At 36.7% G+C, this 16,787-nt stretch overlaps 1 protein-coding gene across 26 annotated transcripts in view; it reads left to right on the top strand.

Annotated features, from left to right (window-relative positions):
• AFDN (afadin, adherens junction formation factor) overlaps positions 1-16,787 on the top strand; it is a 113,991-nt gene that overhangs the window by 75,539 nt on the left and 21,665 nt on the right. For all 26 annotated transcript variants that reach the window (XR_009969091.1, XM_062641818.1, XM_062641814.1 and 23 more), the window contains 4 exons: positions 65-151; positions 15,424-15,489; positions 15,650-15,723; positions 16,244-16,362. Coding sequence is in view for 25 of the 26 variants with exons in the window: in XM_062641818.1 (XP_062497802.1) it covers positions 65-151; positions 15,424-15,489; positions 15,650-15,723; positions 16,244-16,362 (346 nt within the window). In the remaining variant the exon portion in view is untranslated. The remainder of the gene's footprint in view (positions 1-64; positions 152-15,423; positions 15,490-15,649; positions 15,724-16,243; positions 16,363-16,787) is intronic.

Here is a 16,787-nt window from a genome sequence, read left to right as displayed (position 1 = left end):
AATTTTCCTAGCTTAGGAGTGAATATGAACTCTTTTTTCTTATTTCCCTTTCCCTGTTTGATAGGCTCAGCCCTTGAGGAAAGAACCTGAAATTATCACTGTAACACTAAAAAAACAGAATGGAATGGGCCTCAGCATTGTTGCTGCCAAGGTATGGAAGTTAGTTTATTTAAATGTTACTGGAAAAAGCTTGCTTTTTTAAGATCAGCCTACTATGGAAAATGTAAATGGAAAAATCTATTTCCCTGAAGTTTGTTGTGCACATCATGTTGATCATACTTCTGTTCTGGCTGGGGAATGTTTCTGTAAAACACACAGATGTGAACAGTACAAGAAAATATAATATAGATGTAGTAAAGACCTCTACTACAGGTTTATTCATTTTTCAAGCCAAAAATTGTCAGTGTTATTAAATGGAGTTAATGAACAGGCATGTTTAACACTTCTGCTGAGAAAAAACCAGAATTATCTAGAAAAGAAAAGCACTGAATATAAAGAATGTGTGTATTTTTTTCAGAGGTAAATAAACCAATCCAAATACATACATTAAAGTCTGTATACTTTCTGTATGAAGACACCACCTTATCTTTTGCACAGTGTACAGATACATGTGTTACTTCAGTTTTGCTTCTTTAGAGTGCTACAGCGTATTAAGTAGCCTGGCGAAGGAAGGCATATCTCTTGCTCTGACTTGCCAAAATTGTGGGTGTATGCTACTCTTAGTAGTAGTACTTGATAGTAGTGTATAGAATGCACATACGACTCCAGCCACCAGATGGAGGACTCCACTAGTTGGTTGGTTTTGCTTTATTAACTGGGTCACATAGCAGACATAATCTTCTGAGTTTTAAGCATGTTATAAATTATGCAACGGTGATAATCAAAAAGCCCTTGTTGTGGTTGTGTGGTTTACTACAGACAGAACAAGTCCAGTGTCTCTCCACTGCGTAGCACATGAAACTTCAGAATGCTGTAGTCCTCCTTGGTACTTGGTGCATGGGCTGAAAACACGATTGTTTTACTGCTTTTAAGTTCTCTCACACAGTTAATTGCTTCTAAAAAGTGCTTTTTTTTTTCCTGCGACTTTGCTCATTTCACAGTTTGTACTAGAAACAGTATCTTGCATGGTATCAGCTTTTAAGATTTATATCTGGCATCTGTAAAGGAATACCAGGTATCAGGTGTATGTTGCTAACAGCAGTTATTGAGGAAGCTATTCAAGGTCTGTAAAATATAACTCAATATTCTACTCTTATTTTGGTAGAGTGGGTTAATAATTCGACAAGTAAATATTAGATCTTCAGATAACGCCAGATTAAATATGTATTAGACTTCTGACATCTGCATTTCTGTTTAATGTTTCAAAATGCACAATGGAAATTTTATTTTTCGTTTTCACTTTAAGCTGTGAAATCAGAATTCTCATGTAGAGAGAAGCAGGCTATAACAGGAGGGAAAAGTTTCTGTTTTCACTGGAGCTGGCTGGTTTCTGTACACTGTTTTAACAACTGACACTGAATCGCCATTATCAGTATGTAGCGGTGCCACTGGTCAGTGTATAAGCTTGATTGGAAAGGGTTTTAGAAGTTGTTTAACCTATTTCATGGTTTCTTTAACATCATCAGTGACATCAAGACATGAGCAGTCTCCATCTCAGCTCAGTTGCAGAAACACTGGTTCAGGCAGTGATTTCGTTTCGTTTTGCTGCTGTGTGCCTGCCACAGTAGTGTAATTCTGATATTTTAAAATGATTGTCTTAAATCTCAGTCTGAAATAAGTGAGAGGCAAATTTTTATTTTAGTTTCAGTGTACATAAAGGGAAACTTGTTTAACTGAAGAAATTCGGATAGAAATACTCATCTTGCATTAAGTGTTGAAACAAGTTGCTGTAGTAGCTAAATACGATTATTTTCAAGAGGTTATTTCAAAGGGTTCGAAGTTGTCTGTTGTAAGTAATTAATAGCATGTTGTTCCTGTAATAGGCATTAGAAAAAAAAAGAGTAAGAAAGAATAACAGTCATTAATTTTCTCAATCTGGCCAGAGCAGAACAGATTAGAGAACTAAGTAACTGTGACTGAGAAGCTAGCAATAGTGGGTGGATTTTTATTTTGGTTTATCTTGTTGGCTTTTACTAAGAATTTTTTCAACATGTCTAAAGTTGGGTATCTTTTACCAGCGTAAAAATGAAAATTCTTATTTTTTTCCTTTGACTGTTGAAAATGGAAGAAGAAGTTCAGCAGACTGCTAAATTTTTCTAAATGCTAATTGGATAAAACACCTGAAATGAGAGGGAGGCACAAGTGTGAGAATAGATTCAGTTTTTTTCTGACTTTTTAAATAGTAAAATGTTGGCTATCGCATGCTTACATGAAAGTACCTTGTGGTTGAAGAAGTGAAAGCTTATACTGAGTTTCAGAAATACACAGTTACTGCTGCTACAGTTTGATTGCTGACCCAGTTACAGTGATTGAACTGGTTTCCAGAGTGCTTCAAAAGTGCTGTAATAAAAGAAAATGCAGCATCTGGTCAATAGGTGGCCCTGCTCCAAGCAGTGAAAGACTACCCTGAATCTAGTCAGTTTGCTTAGAAAGATAGTTGTTTTTTCCCTGGGATGTGACAAAATAGTTGCTCTCAGTAACATGTTGTGACAGTGCCTTTGCATGTCAGTGCAGACCTGACTTTGTTGTGAAGTCTTAATGGAATCCTGGTACTTGTCACTGGCTTTGGATTAACATGTAGGTTGGTGATATTCTAGAGATGGATGAAATGGGCAGATTCTCAGAGATCATTTTGAAAGATAAGTCTACCGATGTGCTTTTCTTCCTTCTACCCACTGGAAAAAAACTGTGCTTTCCTAGTAATCTCTGCTCATCTCTGAGGAAACATCTAACAGATTCATCATTTAGTAATTACTTGAATTTTGATTAGCTTGCTGGGTTTTGTAGATCAGTAAAGTCCCTTACACACCAAATGTGTTTAATTACCAAGCGATTGTCACACCTTCCCTGCTGCAGTTGCAAAAGGTGACTGGAGTTGAAGCAATGATTATACAAGCAGAGAAGTGACGCAAGTTGCGCTGAAATGTTGTGCACCTGCTTTTTTTTTACGATAGGTGGTTTCAGTTTGTGATACTAGGTGATTGCAACCTCATTGACGTTAATGTGAGAACAAAACAAAACCAAAGGAGATGAGTCAAGGAGTGTATGAAAGTGTTAGGTCCCTGGGGAATCTTGTATTTGTACCTTTTTCTACCTAAGGACAGGTAAAATGTTTAGGTGTGTTACTTCTAATTAGATAAAATATGAATAGCTGTGAAATAGAAGTTTTAGAGGCCTGCCAGGAGTGCCAGTGAGCAGAAATGCTGTACATTCACTTCATTTTGCTGTGGGGGCGTTTCTGAGGCAGGACAGCCCCTTTGAGCAACCATTTAGTAAGCATGTATGCTATATGCGTACATACCAGAGAAAACAAGTTTAGTTCTCAAGCAACTGTTAGCTGCCAGAGCACTGTAAACATTGTTGTGTGTGTTAGGAGATTGGTTAGCTTTTTTTAAAAATTGGGAAAATACCTAATAGCATTTCTTAAACTGAATACTTTGCATAGATTTTTATTTAAAGTCAAATTGTATAGCTTCAGATGTGATCCAAAAAGGTAACTTGTTCTACCCTTTTGTAGGTGTTGCATGTTTTCTTACAGTAATACTCCTGTATCTTTATTAGCAGTAGCTTTTATAATAGGTGTATGGAAAAGTAGTTAGTAGGAGTGGTTGGGCAGCAGGAACAGTATTGCTTTTTGAGGTTGTGTGCAGACTTTGGTTGCTGTAACCCTGAAAGATATTTTGATGTTAAAAGCTGCCAGACTCCCAACCACATTGTGGTTAAGTTTTTATGAAATCCAGATGATTTGGAAGCAGTGTGTGCATGCAGTTTACTTTAAAAATATATCGCTTTTTGGGGGCTTTTGCATGTGACTTCTTAGCCATCTGTGGGCCAGCACATTACTTCCTGTTTAATTTGGAGGAGGTTTTGTCTTTTGTACAAAAGGGCTCCCTTTTTGTTTTTCTTTTTTCTTTTTTTTTTTCCTAGCAGTTTTCAAAGTTTAATAAAGCCTCTAAAGTAAATGGAAGTCAGAAACAGAATAACTGATTACGTAAGAGCCTGAATATTGTATTGGTTATAGCTGGTGTTGATAAACGCTACCCTGTGTCATAGCATCCAGCTCCGAGTTATCTTGATGGGTATCTTGGAAAATCAAGCAGACTAGAGCGGTGGTTGCTGTTGAGGGCTGGAAGAGAAGTGGAGAATTGTTTTTTTTTCTTTCAAGGATCTGTAGTCCCGGAGATCAAAATGTGGTTTTCTGTTGTTGGAAGAACAGAATCCATGGTAAGTCTGTTCAGGTTTCTGTTGGGACTTTTCTCTGAAGTTTTAAATACTCTCCCTGTACTTTTTCCTGCTCTCTTGCTTGTTTAAACCTGCCAGTAGTTATTTGTTCGTGTAGCAACGATGTAATACAGCATGCAGTTAAATATAGTCAGATGTTAGTAGCTAACTTCCTAAAGTCTAGAAAGAAAAAACTAATTTTTTAGCTTGTTCTTCACATGCACTTCTCACATTTGTGGAAGTGTCTATTAATATTTAAAGTTTCAGGTGTGATAACTACTGTTTTACTGTGGCAGAGCATGAATAGCATGACCTGTGATCTGTTTACTTGTCATATTTAGTTGGCTTTAATCCAGGTTCCTCTAGAAGTCTGGTTTTCCCTTATAAAATCTTAGAATAATTGAAAATGAATTCCCAAACAGTATATACGTAAGATTTTTAATACTCTCTAGACGCTTCTGAAAAGACCAGAACATGCAAATACATTGCAGTTAGGATACCTTATGTTCAACACATTCCCAGAGTACAGGCATTTAAATTCATTTTAGATTGCTACTGGACCAAAGAAAGCATCCCTGTGTTCTGCGAGAATGACAGAGAAGGTTTTGTTGATTAATCTTTGCATGCTGGTTATATTCATTAGTATGCTATGATTTAATTCTTTAAAGTGTGACACACTTCAACTTCTTGCTCAGTCATCTTCTATTAGTATAACAGGAAAAGTTATCTTAAAATATATATAAGCACTTCAAAATGCAGATGTATATGCCCCTGCTGGCATATAAATCAGTGTATTTTCTAGAGGGGTTTAACAGCTGGTCAGATTAAATATTTTCAGAGTGCTAGCTAAAGTAGGGTGAAATGGTGATGAGGTGTTTCTTTTTTAATAAAAGCATTTCAAGCAGTGTGACATTTCGTCAATAAATACTCTGGGGAAGGGACTTTTCTAAAAGAAAGTGTGTGGCATCTTAATGTATTATTATTTGGCAACCTTGTGTGTTTTTGAAGGTTTAATTAAATCATTCAGAGTTACTTTATTTTCTAAGCTGTTGCTCATCACTTTAACAGTCAGTTTAAGGTGTTAAATTTAAGGGGGGTTTCAGGCTATTGGGAATATTACTTTTGATGTGAATTTTTTGTGCAAGTTTGTTCTACAAATATCTCATAGGAGTTCTGCATAGAAGGAACAGGCTTAAACATTCAGGTAGAAATTTTTCTCCCCCCCCCCCCCAGTCGTCGTCCCCCCAGTCCCCCAAGTTGATGATAACACTGGTAACAGAATATACAAATATGATTCTCTTTACTCTGTGTCTGCAAATATAAACAGTTGATGGGAATATTTTTTAACTGTTTGTTAGCTCCTTACTTGTATTCCAGGTTTTAGGATTTCTTAAGATTCAGATACCTTGGTGTCTGAAGTCTTCTTGTGTCTGTGCTTTCTAAGTATTTAAGGAAAATTTTTGCCCTTTCCTCTCAGCATAAATGAATTGAAATGTTGGGAGTAAGATGTAGAAGTTTTGTTGTGGTTTTAATCTTTGATACTAATTCACATCAGCAGTCTGAACTACTGATGTTGCCTTAACAGGCTTCTTAGACAGAACTTAAAGTAAAAATAATTGTTGTTTTGAACACAGATTTCTCAGTCTTGCAGGAGCAAGATGGTGTGCAAGTTGACAGTTTAGTCTTCACTGTGAACAAATAAGTAGCTGTGTGTTAGCAACTTGCCTGTCTCTTGTCAATTCATAACTTCTGGCGGGGTTTTTGGTTAAATTTTGGTACCCTGTAGATGTACTATAAAACTTCGCTAATGCTTTCATATGCTGCGTAAAAACTGAAGCTTATGCCAGCACAGCGTGATTTTTCTTCTTGCTATCTGTGAAACCGCAGCTCTGCTCAAGTAGAGTATTTTTGTCTTTTTCATTTGTTTATGTTTAGCTTGATACTGCAGATGGGTGACCCAGACCCTTAATGCCTTCCAGAATAGAGTGGGGTTTGGAATTCAAGTGCCAGTTTTTCCTTGCACTAATACCTTCTGCATGCGGGCACTAGCTAGCAAGCATGAAAAAATTATAGTGCACTTATGCTTTAGCTAGAATTCTTCTACCAGACTTCATTCAGTTCTGGCATTCAAATAACTTCCAAAATTTTGCTTACATATATGTTAATACAGCATTTTAATTTTAAAGTTTTTACTCCTGTTGATGTAGGAGGCTTTCAGAAGTGAACAATTTCTGTGTAGACTTATACCTGTTGAATAATACTGTCAGCTGGAGTAGAAATTGGGGTGTTTAATAGTACATGGCCATGTATGTACTGATACTGGATTAAGCTGTATCCATGTGAAACTGTAGAGCAGCATTATGAGGAAGACTCTGCTGGGGAGGGGGGCTGTGTTTGATTGTAAGTCATGCGCAGCTATAGAGCCAAGAGCCATATCTTCAAAGAAGTGCAGAGATGCAGGGTGGTTTATTTTCCAAAATAGATTACCTGGTATGTCTTGCCTGTAAAGCTCTATCCATAGACCTAATTAAACTGAGGCATTAGTTCAGAGTTGCCTTAGCAGGGAAGAGCATCACAGAACCTGTGATACAATTTGTAGTTTCATACGTAACTCTGAATAGCCCTTAGCATGTCACTGCTCATAGAGTATTTATAGCAAATGTATGTTAAAAAAGTTGACTCTTGTTTGGGGAAATAGAGCTCAAGCAGTGTATTTTCCTTGAGCTCAAACCCAGGTTTTTCCTTTAAAACAAGAGAGAAACAAATGAGAAAACAGGCTTGTTTATTTAGTTTCTTTAGTTAAAAATGAACAGTGCTTTTATGCATTTGTAGAATATCATATGAATCTGAAGTTGCAGTGTTTATATTGAAGCTTCCTTTTCAGAAAGATTAAGAAAGACTAATAAAACTTCAGTCTTTTATGAATGTTGCCTATTAATCATTTCCCCTTTACTTGCCACTTTTCATATTTCATGAGAGCAGGAGTTAGGTAGGAACTGTTGAATACTTGATTCCAGTCTCAGAATGAGACTTCAGGCCAGTTGCTTTAGCTAGTTTGTTTAGTTGCTTTGTTTTTTGTAGAATGGAGACCATCTTTTAGAAGCACACAGTTTCCAGAGTATGAGAGAAATCAATGGTTACAAATATATATACTTCAGTTCAGCACACAGCCACAGCTATTTTCTGTCAGCATGCCTGCTTTCCGTGTTAATCTAATTGCCTTATTGAGGTTTCTGAATACCATGATTTGATAAAATAACCCAACAAATGAAAAATAAAAATCAGCGCTATTTCAGGGAGCCCATTACAGAACATCCTGGTTTCTTTGGTCTTTTTATCTCCTGGGAGAAGCACGCTTTAGTAAGATCAAGAACGTGTTATTAACTTGCTTACTTTGTGTGTAGGTCAATTTTGATCGCAAACATCTTTCTATTAAAAAAAAATAAAAATTAACAGGTAAATCTAGTTCCTTTAAAGAGAAGAACAGAACTTTTCAGTCTTCTTTTGGGGCTATTTATAAATAGAGCTTCTGGATACATTAGATGTAAAGCTTCTAAGTTGTCAGATGCTACAGTCCTATGGTCCTGTACTGTGTGCAATCTAGCTTTTGTTATCCTCTAAATAGTAAGGCACTTGTTTTTCATCTATTTTTCCACTTAAAGGGGAATTGGTCATAGATGTTAAATGTTTCTTTACCAGTGAATAATGCTGATGGTCAGCAAAGTTTGAATCTCCGCCTGTTTTAATTGGATGTGTTTTGCACAATACTGACTGTACTGCCTCCATCTCCAAAAAAGTTCTGTGTTTTCCTCCACCACCATGGAGGAGGATTTGTGAGGGGAAAGCTGGAGTTTACATATGTGGAGCATGGGTCACTTCTAAATTCTTTTTAAGTCAGGGTACAACATGACTCAGAGCAGCTGTAGCCACAACTAACAGACCATTTTTACATACGGTAGGCTGGTTCACCTCATTTATATATGGAAATTATATGGGGCATGCTAGGAAGTATTTTGTCTAACAGTGACAGATTTCCACAGTTTCTGTATTGGTCTCAAGTCATCTGAGTCCTCTGACAAAATGGGGGGGGGAGGGCATTTCTTATTTGCAAGTCCAGAGAAGTTTGCCCTCGTTGGAGGTGGGACCAGTACCTACGAAGTTGTCCTTTCTTATTCCTCAGAGCTGACAGCAAGTAGCTTAACGAGATGTAGATGTAGTATGTTCAGTACGTGCAGTAGGTAAATATGTATTCATCCAGATACAACCTAAAAAAAATGGATGCAGCTTCAGGGAATGTGAGTGTTTGGGTGACCAGAAACCTTTCGGGTTTGCCTCTTAGACAGTACATTTGTAAACCGACTGCATAGTTTAGTAAACTGATATTCTTTAAAATACTTACAAGCTTGGGTTATGTAAATGCTTCTAGACTAATTACTTGCCAGGGAGGTCAGACTGAGACTTGATTCTGTTGCATAAACTTGCCTTTAAGGATGTTTATAAGAACTTAGAGATCTTCTGTGTCAACTTAAAAGTCTGGAATCAGAGAATTAGATAAAAATCAGTGAATTCTACTCTGGGCGTAGGCAGATAAAAGATTTCAGGCCTTATGGCTGGTATCAGGCTTGATAGCTACATTTGTGTCTTAATGTTTTTGTAGGCGTTTTAGTTGCAGGGTGGATTCATTCTGGTTTTGAACTGTTTCATTTTTATACAGTACAACAGAAGCGTAACAAAAAAAGAGTGCTGAGACACTGGAAAAGGCTGCACAAGGAACCTGTGGCTGCCCCGTCCCTGGCAGTGTTCAAGGCCAGGTTGGACGGGGCTTGAAGCAACCTGGTCTAGTGGAAGGTGCCCCTGCCTGTGGTAGAGGATTGGAACTACACTGAGCTTTAAGGTCCCTTCCAGCCCAAACCATTCTATGATTCTATGACTGACTTGGGTAAACAGTGCAATCCTTGAAATGTAATGAGAGATACCAGATCCTAATAATTCAACAAGTTGTATTTGCTTATGCTTATACATAGCTGCATATGTGATATCTACGTTATTAAAATGAAGTACTTTTAAATGGTTGCGTATTTGGGCAAAATCCAAGTCCGTCCTGAAAATATTTTAAAAGAATCTCTGATGGTTTATGTGAATCAGAGTGTTTTGCCAGGTAGTCTTGGCCTCTGAAGCTGCTTAAATTGGAATGTTACTTTGAACAGGTTTGTAACTATGACACTTTCTTGTGGATTCAGTCAAACTATAACTAGACAGTGAAGATACCTTCACTTTCGGACTGCTCTTTCTTGTTGCTGTTTATGTGAAGCTTGAAAACATTTAAATGTTCATGTATTTAAGACTGAAATCTTTGGTACTGAAAGTTCATTGGGAACTTTTTTGCATTTTACGTAAAGTACTTTTTGATACGTGTAATGTATTTTTAAAAAATGTTACTGAAGTGTATTCCTTTCTTTAATTAAATGTGATTCTGCCAGTCTTTACTGGAAGCTGTTCCTTGCTCCAGTTTTATTGCAGTGATAAACAAAGTATGGGAAGCTAAGCAGGTATGGGCAAGTGATGGTTTAGAACAAGTAATGACAAGACTTTCCTGTTAACTGGCAGGAGCGTTACCAGTTTGGGTAGGTGCTGTACCCACAGATATGTTTTGCAGAGGCATAGTTTTTCCTTAATTACTTAATACTAGATCTTGCTGTTGTTCCTAACAGCTGGAAAGATGTTTTTGTAATAGTTTTCATAGTTTTAATTCTAATTATAGGTAGTGACAGAACTAGGTAATCCTACAGATCTAAAACTTACAAGAATATGACTAACCTCACAGAAAGTACATCTAGTTCATGATCCACCTAAGCTAGTTGCGGAGCATGATGTTTGAGTAGCATAATGTTTGAGGATGGGAATAGCTTAATTGTTCAGAGGTTATAACCTCATCAACAGATAGACTTTCGTTCCTACTCTGATACCTTTAGATTGGGGTACTGGTAGGGCTGCATGGTGTCTCAGCACCTCCAGCCCATCACTTTGTGACAGATCCTCACGTGGTGTGGCGTGGCATAGCATTGGTGGCTTACCTGGGAACCCAGCAGTGTGTTGATGCTCACCGGACGAATTTACCTGTTGTTTCCACCATGCAGTTACAGCTGCTTGTGCTGGCAAATACCAAATGGAAGGCAGGAGAAGGCGGGATTTTTTCTGCCTGCTCTTAATGCTTCCATGGTGATTGAGTCACCAGCTTGTGGGCCAGCTGCGATGCTGCCATTAGGAAGACTGTATCTGATGATCCTGTTATTCAAACTGCTACTTTATCTACAGTTGTGCTATATGGCATGTTCTGATTTTATGGCTGATATAATCTATGTGAGCCAAAGTTTCCTCTGTTACTGACAAGGAAGTCTTGAGTTATAGAACTTATCTTGTGACATAGCAATAAAATACGTTCTCCTCCTGTCATTTTTGATAATTCACCACTACTGTGGTCTTGCATATCCTCAATTTTATATACTTCTAGTGTAGAAGTAATTGCTTCTTTTTTTCAGATCACTGTAGTTTATCTGCTTCTTGTCTTCATTGGTCTGATTACTCCATAGAAGTAGCTGTAATTTTTTTTTCTTTTAATGCTACCTCTTCTACAGTAACTTTTTAAGTGAATGCCGTATTTTGAGCTCAATCCTGTTAGAGCAAGGAGAGGCTTGCAAAAGAACTCTTAATTGTAAAACAAGTATGGACTACTGCACACTGATGCGTTGCTTGATAGATGGCCCAGATGATAAGCGGATGTGATGGAAAGTGACTAGTTTCTTGTTAGGCTGTCTCAAAAGCTAAGGTTAGATTGTAATATCCAACTCATTCCTTTGCCTTATTTAGCATCTAAAAATCTTGTAGTCAAGCAGAGAATTGTGCCGAGCTTAAAAGGGGCAAACAGTTTTGGGTGTTTTCTAGTTGGCTGTGTGAATATGAGAAAATGTGCTGTAGGTTCCAGTATGTTAACTGGGGCAGGGAATAAGCCATCATTTCATACTGCCTACATTCTTGCTTTCCACAGTCATCTAACTTCTCTACAGTTCCATTCTTCTGTTTGGATTAACGGCTTTACAAATACATATACTTTTGGTATTCAGAATTGGAGAAAATAAAGTGAGTGAAAAGAATGTCTACCATGTTTTGTTACTGATACACACGTCATTGTTCTGTCTTGTTTACAATGGAATAGTTTGTTATGTTGAACTTTGTTCCTTTGAAAAACAGAAGGTTAATAAGCAGTTTACGAAGAAACCTGTTTTATTGTAATGTTGGTACATGATGGGAGAAAAATCCACGTGCTTTGTATGAGAGTTTTGCTTACTTTGGAGAGCAGTATGTGTGTCTAACTACATATTAACATCCTTGTTGTGTTCTTACTTACTGTACATTTACTTCTAATGCAGTTTCTTCTCTTTCAATAGATATTAAGAGTTTTGATTCAAACGACTATAAATCTTAGGGTAAAAGTTGGAGGAAGATGATGAGTTAACTTTGAGGATGCTTAAGTGAGAAGTCTTCCCAAGCGTGAGAGCACTGGCATGTTGATACAAACATGTTAAATGGCATGTGAATTAGGCAGAGGAGGAACTCATTTGTCCTAATAATATATGAGTAGATGTGGTAGCCGATAATGACTTTTTACATAATCTGTAGAGATTTATTTTTAAATGATTTTTTTATGCTTTCAGAATTCATTAGTTTTGTATTAAGTGAGATGACTTGGAGCTAACACATCTGCTCATAACGTCTCTTAAAAAACAGGAAACGGATTGACAAACTGTATAAGCTTCATAAGAAACATCAAAGAAGAAGGGGCAAGGAATAAAATGCCAGCTCTTTCAAATCATAATGAAGAATTACTATACAGCTTTAGAGTACAGGAACAGTTACAGCATAACTCCATCTGAGCTGGTATCCTCCAGCTGTGGGGTATTTAGCCAAAGAAAATAGCAGAAAGTACAAGATGGTTCCTCCTGGTTTCTAGCTTTCTGTAGTTGCAGAATTTCTTCCAGAGTGCATTGTATCTGTGTGGGGTTTTTCTCTGGTGTTTTTGTTTCTGAAAGCCCTTGAAGGGCTCAACACCACCATGAATTTGTGATCTTTTTTTGTCTATGCTTATACTTTGGTATCTACAGCAGTCTTGTTCCTGGCAGTTTCCCAATTTAATTATGAAATCCTATGAAAAATATTTTGGGTGGGTTTCCTTGTTGTTGCTGTGTTTTGTTTGGTTTTGGTTTTTACTCTTTAAAATATGCTAGCTATGATGGCATGAGTAAGAAACGTTTCTTTTCAGGCTGATTAGAAAGATGATAAATAATCCGATTTATGCCACTCGTAATATCGTAGACCTTCACTTCTTTGATTGCTGCAAAGCTGAGGAGTCCATATCTAGTTTGTTCTCTCAAGAAATCTGTTCCTTGTTGCTGATCACCTTTGTTGCCCTCTGAGCCTCATGGTTCTGCTGGTGTCATTTTGTAATGGAGTAATCAGAATTATGAACAGTTTTCTAAATGTGAACCTTTTATATGTGACCATGGTGGTTTCTGTTTTGTTTGTTCTTTTCTATTAGTTCTGTTGGCTTCCAGGTATTTGAGCTGGCACGCAAAGATAGCTTTGAAAAGAACTTTCTCAAGGAGTTAAAGCTAGTTTAAAAATTATTATATGGGTATTTGTGCAATTGCAAATGCCTCTCTCATCACTGTCTGCAAACCAGTGTACATATCGTGGGCATAAACAGAAGGTTTCACCTTCATTTAGTGTGTACTAACAATCATAATCAAGCTAGCATCTTTCGAAGCTAGGACTGGCTAAAAGCAGTGTCAATCCTGGGTGGCTTCAGAGGCTTCTGGTTAGTCTTGGTCTGTCTGACCACTAAGAAAAGCAGCTGTTTGGTCCCTCCAGTTACATATAACTACATGATGTATAATGTTATAACTACAAGGGTGGGTGGGTGAGTTGCTGTTGACTGTCTTGCCCTTTGGAACTGAAGGAGCTTGCCTATAGGTATGTTTAGTGGTTGGAGGCAGAGGAAGGAGCATATAAACCCAGTCAATTTTCAGTTCTCAACAAGGGAGGTGGTAATTGGTTCTGCTGACAGTGCCCTGATGGGGCCTGATCCTTTTTAAGGTTGGAGCATTACTTCACATTTGAAACAGTGAAATACATTCTGCCCCCCCCCCATTATTGCTCCAGTGGTCAGCATCATGTGATCCTTCTCCAACTCTTGGTTTTCACTTGATAAATATTCTATACGGTAAATTTAGTTACATTATTGTTTGCCCTCTTTCTGGAAGATTTACAAGCATGGTAAAGAACACATTCATTTAGGGCTTCTCTGAAAACTGCCATTCCTTGTGAAAACTAGTAACTTCCTATCCAATGCTTATCCAGTTATTCATATATAAGGACAAATTCCTTCTTATCCCATGTCACCCTCGAGTCATGAAGCATTCCTGGCTTTACAGCTTTGCCAGATCTGTCTTGGAAGAGTAGGTATTCTGGCAACTAGATCATCCCTCCCTATGCTTCTTGGTTGCTTGGGGAAAAGAAGAGATTTTTGAAGCTTGATTTAATTTTTCATTGTATTTATCTGTCTGTCTTCTGGCTTGTGTTTCCTCACAACTTTAACCAGTTTTTCTGGTATAAAGCTAAAAATATTCTGTAGTTACCTTGTTGTTTAGAGTCTTTTAAAAACAAAAAAGTAACTAAATTTTAATTGCCTTTATAGTCCTTCCATACAAAGAAAGTGTCCTTATTTCAGTTATTTTTTTGCATATTTTCCCTCCTTTATTCCTGTAAGTATGGCTTAAGCAATTATTATGAAAAATGTGGACATGTAGAATGTTAATCTGGAATCATGGGACTCGAAGGAATTCCTTTTCTGTGGCTTTTGAGCAAACTTTTGGGATTAACTCAAGATATAATGAATAAAAATAGGTCTTTCACTTGCTTAGAAAACAGTGTGCAGCATTAGCTTTTGAATAATTTGGTTTTTAGTTTACTTTATTGTAACAGTGGGAGCAATTGCTGCCAAAAGAGTTGGAAGCTGGGTGGGGAAAGGATCAGGAAGTTGCACATTCAGTATTAAAGCAACTTGGGGGTTTATTTTAGAAAGAAACATTACATTAAAAACCGTTCTGTTGAAAACGTGGCACTCCCAAGCAACTTGCAGAGTAAAATGGTACTGTTTGCTATAGCAGATAATGAAATCACAAGCCATTGTGTTACATTGTAAGTGGCAATTTAAAGGTCTGTTGTACTAACATTTAGACTGATCTGTGTGGTGTCTTGTAAATTGGAGCATGTGGATGACGCAACAGCATGGCTTGAATAGATGCTTATGTTCTCTTGTCTTGAATGTGTTGGTTGCCTCTCAGTGAGTTCACTGTTAACAGTCCTTTCAAAGTTTAGCATAATACTTTGTGGCAGATGTTTTATGAACAAAATTGCATGGTTTTGCATAAACTTAAATATCTGTCAACTCTAGAAGACTTAGTAAATATAATATCTACTTGTTTATTGTAAAGCTGGCAGCACTGTTCCTTTACACTAGCTTCTATACGGTCCTTTTACAAGTCAATGTAAAAAGCATTTCTAATTATTCTAATTGTAATCTGCAATTTACCTTGTTTCATTTGGTTATTAGCAAGGGAAACTTAAGTTTTTTGGAACATAATACATAGAGGTATAAAAATAACAGTGCGTATAAAAGTGCAAATAAGTCTTATTAGAAGGGGATTGGAACAAACTTATGAAGTGTGGATTTTAGTTAATGTATTTTCTTTCTTATTCAAGCTTGCATTGAGAGTAAATATTCTTCTAATAATGCTTGCAGGCTTAATAGGTGTAACATTAAAATTTTCATTTGACTTTAAATGAATAACTCTTCTGTATAATTTTTTTTTTTTTTCCAGTTTGGGGATATATAAAAGCTATGAAAACTTAGCAGTGTAAAATTCTGATTAACACTTGTGGAATGCTTAATACAAATGTAATGTATTAATGCCTCTTTCTCTGTAGGGTGCTGGTCAAGATAAACTTGGAATATATGTCAAGTCTGTTGTGAAGGGAGGTGCTGCAGACGTGGTTAGTAATATTCTTAAAATCAGAAGTTCAAAGGTAGAAAGATCCTTTGGAAATGCTTTCAGATTCTTGTTTTACTAGTATGTGTGAACAATTGTTTTAATTTAGACCATGTTGGCATTGATGTATTGAAAATTTTCTTCTCCTTTGAATATGTATTTAGGATGGTCGTCTGGCTGCAGGGGATCAGTTGCTCAGTGTTGACGGTCGAAGTTTGGTGGGCCTGTCCCAGGAAAGGTACGGAATGCTTTCCTTGGGTGTCTTTACATGAAAAAAATGCCAGAGAAATAATTTATTCCAAAGGGATGGGTTTTTTTTTTGTATTTGGTTCTGTTTTGTTTTTTATTTTTTAATGTTAGGCTTTTTATAACTACTACTTTGTGAAATATTTTCCATATATGATACCGTTACCTATCTAGAAGAGATACATTACATGTTTGGGCTTTAGTTTTAAGCAAACTTTATTTAGCTCTGATTTTAAATATTGTGGCTTCTGACCTTAATTGCAGAAATTGGGAATAGCACTTGCTTGTAGATGTTGTCCTCTTAATAAGCTTATCTTCCAGTCAACATCTTCTAATTTTTTTTCAAAGTGACTTTAATATTAATCAGAAAAAGTGTGTTTTGTCAAACAAAAGATTACTAGAATAAATGTGAATAATCATGACATACAAACTGATAGTAAGAAAAACTAAGTAATACTAGCCTAAGTAAGCCTAATTTTATTTTGTTTTGTTTGCTTTGGCTTTTATTGCAGGGCAGCAGAACTTATGACTAGGACAGGTTCTGTAGTAACATTAGAAGTAGCAAAACAAGGAGCAATATACCATGGTCTTGCAACCCTGCTTAATCAGCCATCCCCAATGATGCAAAGAGGTAAAAATGCTATTATTATTTATGTCAGTAGCAGGTTTATAAGTCTTAGAACACAGAAAATATAGTAAGTCACAGTAGCTTGCCGTATATCACCAAATACAAATGAGAAAAAAAACATCATTGCACAGAAAAGAGTTTCCTTTTTTATGAAAAGTTCATCTCTTTTTCAGTATTGTTTGAAATGGTGCTAGTCTAATCATGAATAAAGGCTTTGCATGTGTACCCTTTAAAAATTGCCCATTTAAACACAGTTCTAGTTTGTCCATTTTAACAAATGGAATATAATGAATACAAAGGGCATTAAGCTTCAATGGCTTTTCTTTTTTTTTTTTTATTCCTTTCATAAAAGTTTCTCTCGTCCTCTCAGAATATGACTTCCTTGTAACCACAAAGCGCAGTGTAATTACTAAGAGAGAAATAAATAG

The sequence above is a fragment of the Pezoporus occidentalis genome, unplaced genomic scaffold (assembly GCF_034315485.1).
Source record: "Pezoporus occidentalis ecotype Australia unplaced genomic scaffold, CSIRO_AGI_Poc_V1 ctg7, whole genome shotgun sequence".
In the NCBI taxonomy this organism is placed as follows: Eukaryota; Metazoa; Chordata; class Aves; order Psittaciformes; family Psittacidae; genus Pezoporus; species Pezoporus occidentalis.
The sequence above is the reverse complement of the archived record's forward strand: the minus strand, read 5'-3'. Positions and strand labels throughout refer to the sequence as shown.